The following is a 9,136-nucleotide window of genomic DNA, read 5'->3' as shown; positions in this document are numbered from 1 at the left end:
GGTGTAGGTCATGTTTATTGAATTGTATCAGATGATGCTTTTTTCCTCTTCCTTATTCTTCAGGTTGAGCTCTGTTCATCCAGTCATTGAAGCCAGGTCAAGTGGGTTTCATCTGCAAGTGTGGGTGTTCTTGTGTCTGTCCGCCCTCTTTTTATCAGCTGGCCACCCCGCTCTCCATTCTAGTCCTCTGTGGCTGTGTCATTGACTCTGAGCCCCCTGATTTGTCTCTTGTCAGAGGATATTCAAAGTTATTTCCTCAGGAGAATCTCAGTTCTGCCTCTGTGTACTCCCTTTGGGTAACCTCAGAGATGAGTGGCCTTGTAGCTAAGTTCCAGTCCAACTCAAGGTCCTCACTCCTCATAAGATTTCCAACTCACCCTGTGAACCTTTGCCCAGGCTGTTGCCACATGTACGCCTATCTTCCTTCCCATGGCTAATTCTTATTCATCCTTTACCTCCATCTGATCATTTACAATGCTGTAACAAACCAATGAAGAGCCAAGAGGGCAGAGATCTTTGTTTTGCTTCTGCTCTGGAATTTCCATTCTTCACAATGTTATCCACTGTTTGTTAGGATCCATGTAGTCGAATGGAGTCAATAAAGCACAAGTAAACATCTCTCTAGTATTCTCTGCTTCCAGCCATTCTCTGACATTAGCAATGATATCCCTCATTTTACATCCTCTTTTGAATTCAATTTGAATTTCTGGCAGCTCCCTGTCAATGCACTGTTGCAACCATTTTTGAATTGTCTTCAACAAAACACCCAGGCATTGGAAACACCAGAGGCATAGCTTCCAGCATCACAGCAACATGTAAGACACTACCTTACACAAACTGACAGGCAAGTGGGCATTACAGTGCTGGCTGAAGATTAATCTCCAACACATCACTCACTATTCAAAAACTCAGTTCTGGAGGACTGTTAAAACACACGAACAGTTGTCCTTTAGTGCCGTCAAGTCAGTTTTGATTCTTAGCAACTCTATATGGGATTTCCAAGGAGCGGCTGGTGGATCTGAACCAAACAAACATTGTGGTCCAGAGCTTATCCTACAGGGCCATCAAGCCAATGGCTTGAATATAGATGAAGCAATTCTAATACAGCCACTGCTAGACTAGACTAGCTTTGACTGAAATGGGTGGGCTCTGAGGAAGTTGTCAGAAATATCCCTACGAATCCATCACTCTTAGTACAAGATACTGCTTATCGTGTAACCCCCTTCTCCAAGAGAATGCACCACAGATTATCCATTGTCCCTTCTGTTTGTTTGAATTTGATGGACACAGTGACTGTGTCTCCTTCAAACTGGCCGCTCAACCACCTGAAAAGCTGAATTTATGGCCTGCCTGTCTGCCTCAAGTATCTGGCATGCATTTTCCAAGGGAGCTTCAAAAAACTCGTGGAAAAACTACATTCTTTTCATTCTATTTTTCCAGAAACTTTTTGAAGGTCCTTCATATGTAACAAAAGGCTAAACAGGAACTATCTGTGAGGATACCACAGGACCAGGCAGTGTTTCCTTCGGACAGATGTAGGATCACGATGAGTTGGAACTGACCCAATGATACCTAACAACAACTTTTCTCTGTGTCTCATCTTTTTCCCATTGAAATAAATTTTAAAATGTGTTAGTATCTTGTTAAGTCATTTGGTATGGTGCTATGGGATAATGCACTGGACCACAAGGTCAGCGGTTTAAACTCACCAGCCGCTCCTTGGAAATCCTATTCAGGGTTACTATGTGTCAGAGCTGGCTCGACAGTACTTCACAACAACAAGAATCACTACATGACTTAGAGATAAACATTTATTTTGGTACCACTCTGGGAATTGGCATGCTGCTCTCTAATTGTTAGACTTTCTAACTGAACGGTTCAGTGCTCCTGGGTCGCAGCCACTGGTCCTGGAAAAGTCACTTCACTTCTCAGTGTCTCCTTATACTCACTCCACAGGACTGCTTATGAACTAATGTAAGAGAAGTGCACAGAATATGCCCAGTACATACTAAGGGCTCTGGAAACCCAACCCACTGTTGAGTTGAGGCTGACCCATAGCAACTCTATCCAGGGTTTATGAAATTGTAAATCTTTAAGGGAGCAGACAACCTCATCTTTCTTCCAAAGAGTGACTACTGGGTCTGAACCTCCAACCTTGTGGTGAGCTACCCAATGCTTATCCCATAGTATCACCAGGACTCCTTCAAAATGCTACATAGCCAAGTGCTAGTGGGCTGGCTCCGACACAGCAATTCTGGATAGGGTTTCTAAAGTGTGGCTGGTGGGACTGAACTGCCAAACGTGCAGTTAGCAGTCCAGTGCTTATCCTATAAAACCACAGCAGGACCCAAGCCACTGATTTCAATGATAAGTAGAACAAGGAATGCCATTGTTTCTCCTCCTTTGACATTGATCCAAGGATGATTTATGCTTGCTCTAAGGAGCCATGGTGATGCAGTAGTTAAAGTGTTTAGCTGCTAACAAAAGGTCCAGTAGTCTGAACCCACCAGTCCATCAATGGAAGGATAATGTAGCAGTCTGCTTCCATAAAGAAGACAGTCTTGGAAACCCCAGGGTACAGCTTTGCTCTGTCCTACTAATAGTGAGGTTGGCCCAGGACCGGGCAGTGTTTTGTTCTGAAGTGTGTAAGTCACTATGAGTCAGTACCGACTCGATGACACCTAACAACAACAACAACAACCGACTACTATGAGTCAGAATAGGCTCAATGGTAGTGCTTTGGTTTGTCTCAAAAGCGTGTTCTAAACTTTGTCAAATGTCTTAAAAAAATCAAGATGACAAACAAGACATTCTTCCATGGGTCAAAGTACAAAAAGTTGTTTACAAAACACAATAATTAAGTTTCCTAATTGACATTAATATTTAACTAAAGAAAATAATTCCTGGGAACCAGAGAGGTGGTTTTGTGGGAACTGGATGGTAAGGGACAAAGGAAACTAATGAACTCATTAAAAAACTATGAAACTAAAATCTAGTTAAACGAATCATAAACTTTTCAAGAGACTGGCTTAAAATTTTTTTTAAATGTTTGTTTTTATTTATTTTAAATGGTTTTTATAACTCAAAACTATTTTTTAAATATTTTAAAAAATAAAGTCTCCATAGTAAATAACTAAATAAAAGTAATAACTATTTAATAACATTGGAGATATGCAGCAATGAACAAAGTGCAGGCACAAAAAAGGGAAAGGAAGGCCAAGTCTTGGCTTTACCAGTTACTGGATATTTTATTTTAGGCAAACAATCTCCAAGGTGCTATGAACATCACTTTTTAAAATTTTCAGTCCTTACACAAGAATGAGAAGAAGTAACTATTTTGCTGTGCTGTTTCAAGAATGAAAAAAAACAAACTTAAGACCGTGTTGTTGTCAAGTGCCATCCAGTCAGTCCTGACTCATGGCGACCCTGTAAAGGGTTTCCAAAGAGTGGCTGGTGAATCTGAACCACCAACCTTGTGGTTAAAAGCGACCCTGCAGTCCACTGCTTTATCCTGCAGCGCCACACCAGGACTCCATCTTTAAGATCATACAAACTGTAAACTATGGTATAAATGATGTATTACTACTACAAACAGTCTGCCATCCAAGTGAGTTCGCTCATAGCAACTCTGTATAGGGTTTCGGAGGCTATAAATTTTTTACAGGAGCAAAAAGCTTCATTTTTCTACCGAGAAGTTGTTGGCCGGCTTGTTAGTGGCTGGTAGTTTTGAGCTGAACTTGTGGTTTGCAGCTAGTGCTTATCCTACAGTGTCACCAGGGCCCATTAAAGTATTACCAATTAAGTTGCTAAGTGTCGAGTCAGTTCTGACTCATAGGGATCCTGTCAAGGGTTTCCAATGAGTGGCTGGTGGGTTTGAATCGCAGTCCAATGTTTATCCTATAGAACCACACCAGGGCTCCAAGGTATTACCATAAAAGTTAGGAATTGTTTTATAATCCATTTGAATTCCAATTACTATACTCCATCCCTCCCCCCTCACTCTTTCAAGCCTTACTATTTATTATTAGTTGACAGGATTTCACTTTTACAGAACAAACACACTGTGAGGTTATAGAACCAAACCAAACGCACCCCATCAAGTCAATTCCAACGCAAAGAGCCCTTAGATAGGGGTTTCAAGATGGTAAATCTTTACAGAAACAAACAGTCTCATCTCTTTCTCAGAAAGTGGCTGCTGGGCTGTGGTTAGCAGCCCAATGCTTATCCTACCACCCCTCCAAGGCTCCTTTTCAAGGTTGTATTGTTAAGTGTCCTTGAGGTGCTTCTGACTCACTCATAGTGATCCTGTATAGGGTTTCTGAGGAGCAGCTGGTAAGTGTGAACTCCCGACGCTGGGGTTAGTTATCCAGTGCTTATCCTACAGAGACATAAAATCTGCTACATCGGGTAACTTTGGCAAAAAAGGGGCATGATAGCCACGCATATCTTAGTTCACAGATTGGATTCTAGATCACTGTTGCCATTAAGTGCTGTCCAGTTAGTTCTGATCCATGGCAACCCAGGATAGGGTTTCCAAGGAACAGATGGTGAGCTTGAACCACCCAACTTGTGGCTCAAACCGACCTTGCAGTTCCGCGCATTAACCCACAGTGCCATTCCCCAAATTATTAACATAGCTAGGTGAATCTGGCTTCATTTGGTATATGGCTTCAACTTCATGCTGGTTTGTTCTGCTAAACACTGCCCTGTCACGTTCTCAATGCATGTATTAGCTACCGTAGTGAGAACACCTGAATGCTGGGCCTAGTGTTGGATCAGTGAATGAGAAGCCTGAATTGGAAACAGTGCTTCTTACCTCAGGTCTCTCCAATTTATTAAATTCAAAGAGCCTTGATGGCTCAATGGTTAAGTGCTTAGCTGCCAACCAAAAGGTTGGCAGTTGGAACCCACCTCTCCGCTCTGCTGGAGAAAGCTCTGGCAATCTGTTCCTGTAAAGATTGCAGTTTGAAAACCCTAAGGGATACTATGAGACCCAAATCAGCTCACCTTCATCTAACAATAAAAGTGACAGAAAAGCAAAGATAGTAACAAAAAAGTGCAAAATAAATATGAAAATGATACAACTTTGCTTGCTGAAAGCAAAGAGGAGTTAAAAGTTACTGAGGAAGAGCAAAGACCAAAGTCTTCAGTATGGGTTGCACCTCAATATAAAGAAAATAAAAATCCTCACCACTGGACCAATAAACAACACCCATATAAATAGAAGAAACATTGAAGTCAAAGACTTCGTTTTGCTTGAATCCAACATCAACACTCATGGAAGCAGCAGTCAAAAAAAAATCAAAGGATGTATTGCATTAGGCAAATCTGCTGCCCAATACCTCTTTAAAGTGCTCAAGAGCAAAGATGTCAGTCTAAGGACTAAAGGGCACTTGACCCAAGCCATGGTATTTTTAATCGCCTCATGTGCATGGGAACATTGGACAATGAATAAAGAAGATCACAGAAGAACTGATGCATTTGAGCTATGGTGTTGTAGAATATTAAAGGTACCACGGACTTTCAGGAGAACAAACAAACAAAAAATATAACCACAATGCTCCTTAGAAGCCAAGATGTCCAGACTTCATCTCTCATACTTCGCACATATTATCAGGAGGGATCAGTCCCTAGACAGCAACATCATGCTTGGTAAAGTGGAGGGTCAGCCCAAAAGAGGAAGACCCCGCAATGAGATGGACTGGCACAGTGGCAGCGCCAATGGGCTCAAGTGTAGCAGCAATTGTAAGGATGGCACAGGTCTGGGTGGTATTTTGTTCTGTTGTACACACTACTACATTTCGGAAGGAACTTAACAGCACCTAAAAACCACAACAATCACTCTGAAACACAAAAGTAGCTGTGTTGTAGGGGATGGAATCCTGCAACCAGAAAGAGTAGCCTGTAATTGGCTGACATTGTGAAGATCAACAATCCACTCCAGCAAAATGAGCAGACTGGTGCTGCTGCCCCACATCCCTGCACAGCACGGGGCATTCTCGCAGTTCCTTGTGGCCACCATGGTGGACAGTGAGCTGCCTGGCTTGCCTTGAGCCGTGCAGAAGTCTGGGTGTACGCTCAAGACACTTATGTTTAAACTCACTTTTGTGTGGAGGCCCTAATGGGCAAGGAAGCCCCAATACAAGGGAGCTTAATGGGCAAAAGAAAGTGACTTCTCAGCCCACAAAATCACCTGACTCCAACCTCTCCACTGATCATTTGAAACTGACATGACAGTACCATGTTTTACTACAATTTCAGCTTGAATTTAAATGATGCAAAATTCTGTAATATATAAAGCAGCAGCAAAATCTAACAACTCCAGAAGAACTAAAACTGGACAAATCCATTCTCTACAGTTTCTCTTCCAGCTGTCACCTATTGTGTGTGGCACAGTACACACATCAGCAGTGTACGGATTCATTTTACAAACACGTTTGTTTTTCTAGCTGGGACTCCTTCAAGACCGCCCTATTTTACAACCAAATCAGCCTAAATTAACTCTATTGCTGTAAATTACCCTCAAGTCGGTTTCGACCCATACTGACCCTGTTTCAAGGAGCGACTGGTGAACTTAAACCGTCAGCTTGTGGTTCAAACTGAAGTCCAGCGCATTAGCCCATAGTGTCACACCAGGACTCTAAGCCTGAATTTAGTAACTGCCTAAATTTTAGTAACTTTCAACATCATTTCAATTATTCTCTTTCACCGGATGCTACCAACCTGCTTAATAGTGAAATAGAAAAATAAAATTTAAGTGTATCAACGTACTCTTACAGAAAAAAAGACAGGTAGAGTGGAAGGCGAGGAAAACCTTTGTAAGAGAGGTAACAGGTACGGGACCTCCACTGACCTGTGCCTCCTGTGGCTAACGTCATAATAACAACACTTACAAGAAAGTTTTTGACATGCGTCCCAGCGGCAGCTGGATATTCTTGCTGTACATCTCTCTCCTCTCGACCATCGCCTCGCAAATTCTAAAACTTTCCTGAGCGTGGAGGGTTCTTACTATAAAGCTAAGCAAACAACTTATATTAAGTGTTTCTCAAGAGGCGGATTCCAAACGTTTAAACTCACTTTTGGGTGGAGGCCTAAAAGCTCCGAATGTAATCCTGGCTCTCTGAATTTAGGGAAAGCAGGCTGCAACCCCAGATCCCCAGGAGAGTAAAGGGGAAAGGTGCAAATAAATGTGCAAGCTGGAGAAGGCGAGGCTTGGCCAGTGGGCCCCCCCGGGGGGAGTCTTTCTAAGTGGACAAGTGCAAGGGTCCCAGGGCTGCGTTGGGGTGGAGGCGGAGAGGAGGGTGAGCCGGGTTCACCTGAGCACGCGAAGCAGGACCGGCTGACGGGCGAGCTCCCACAGGACCCCAGCTTCCGGGAGGCGCCGCTGGTGACGCCCTGGAGAGAGCTCTGGTCTCCGTCGGGGTCCTGGCCAGGGGCGGCCGCGCGCTCCTCTCCGGAGGGCTGCTGCAGCCTCACGGCGCTCCCCGGGGCCACTTTCGGCGTCTGGGCCCAGGCGATCCGGGGTAGCAGCGGCTCCCGCTCCTCGTCGTCGTCGTCGTCCTCCCGCCGCCCGGGCTCCAAGGGCTCAGCCATGGGCTACGCTCTGTGCCTCCCGCGTGGGACCGCCTCACACAAGGGAAGTGCCCGGGTCTGACGGCAGCATCGCGGGAGGCGGGGAACTAAAGACCCGGACTCCACAGTTAGGTCCGGCGGACGCCACCTCTTAGGCGCGAGGCACTCCCCCTGCGCCAGCCCCCGGCGGTTGCCCAGTCCCGCCCAACCCAGCCCCGCCGCCCGCAGCGCCCGGCCTCGCCCCTTCGGCCAACGCGGACCTTGCGCCTGCGCGGAGGCGTCGGCGGCGGTGGACGGGGCGGGGCGAGAAGGGCTGGGCGGGGTCGCCACCTGCCGCCAGGGGGCTTGAAGGCCATGGTGTGCGCGGTGCCACTCCGTGGTAACCCTGAAGTTGGAGTTAAATTGACCTCCTCAGAAGTGCAACCTACTGCTAAATCTGCCATTTCCTCCCTCTTCGAATTCACTTATAAAGTTTACTACCGTCTATATGACTGTTAAAAACAACACTAGAGGAAGCAGCGGTCGAGAGATCAGACGACGTATTGCATTGAGCAAATCTGCTGCACAGGAACTTTTTAAAGTACTGAAGAGCAGAGATGTCAGCTTGAGGACTAAGGTGCGCCTGACCCAAGCCATGGTATTTTCAATAACCTCATATGGATGCGAAAGCTGGACAGTGAATAAGGAAGATCATAGAAGAATTGATGCCTTTGAGTTGTGGTGTTGGAGGAGAATACTGAGAGTGCCATGGACTGCCAAAAGAATCAATAGGTCTGTTTTGGAAGAAGTGCAGCCAGCGTGCTCCTTGGAGGCCAAGATGGCTAGGCTTCGTTTCTCCTACTTTGAACATATTGTCCGGAGGGAACAGTAGCTGGAGAAGGATATCATTCTGGGTAAGGTGGAGGGTCAGAGAAAAATAGGAAGACCCCCAACGAGATGGATCAGCCAGGTGGCATCATTGATGGCGTCAAGTGTGGCAGTGGTAGTAAGGTTGGCCCAGGATCAGACATTGTTTCCTTCTGCTGTGCATGGGGTCGCTATGAGTCGGTTCCGACTCGATGGCACCTGACAACAACAATATGACTCTGAGAGCCCTGGTGTGGTTCAATGGGTTAAAGCGCTGGACTGCAAGGTCAGCGGTTCAAACTCACTAGTCACTCGTCAGAAACCATAAAGGCCAGCAGTTCAAGCTTACTAGCCACTCCTTGTAACCCCTATACAGGGTCTCTATGGGTCGGAACCGACTCGACAGCACTTAACAACAACATATAACGGGGAGTCCCGGTGTAGTGCTGTGGGTTAATTGCACTGGATGGCAAAGTCGATTTGAACTCAAGGTCAGTGGTTCAAGCTTACCAGTCACTCTTGGAAACCCTATTCAGGGTTGCTATGAGTCGGAAACAACTCGATGGCACTTAACAACAACAACATATGAGTCTGTAGGATAAGGACTGGATCTCAAGGTCAGTTTGAACTGTACGGTTGGCAGTTCAAATCCACAAGTCGGAAACCCTATACAGCAGAGCTGGGGAACCTTTTTTTCTGCCAAAATTTATAACATCAT

At 45.3% G+C, this 9,136-nt stretch overlaps 1 protein-coding gene across 1 annotated transcript in view; it reads right to left on the bottom strand.

Moving 5' to 3' along the window:
* PI4K2B (phosphatidylinositol 4-kinase type 2 beta) overlaps window positions 1–7,593 on the bottom strand; it is a 41,444-nt gene extending 33,851 nt beyond the window's left edge. The window contains exon 1 of the mRNA XM_006866298.1: window positions 7,431–7,593. Coding sequence (XP_006866360.1) covers window positions 7,431–7,593 — 163 coding nt within the window. The remainder of the gene's footprint in view (window positions 1–7,430) is intronic.
* Between the last annotated feature and the right edge of the window lie 1,543 nt (window positions 7,594–9,136).

Source organism: Chrysochloris asiatica, unplaced genomic scaffold (genome assembly GCF_000296735.1).
Source record: "Chrysochloris asiatica unplaced genomic scaffold, ChrAsi1.0 scaffold00089, whole genome shotgun sequence".
Classification (NCBI taxonomy): Eukaryota; Metazoa; Chordata; class Mammalia; order Afrosoricida; family Chrysochloridae; genus Chrysochloris; species Chrysochloris asiatica.
This window is presented reverse-complemented; position numbering and strand designations above follow the sequence as displayed.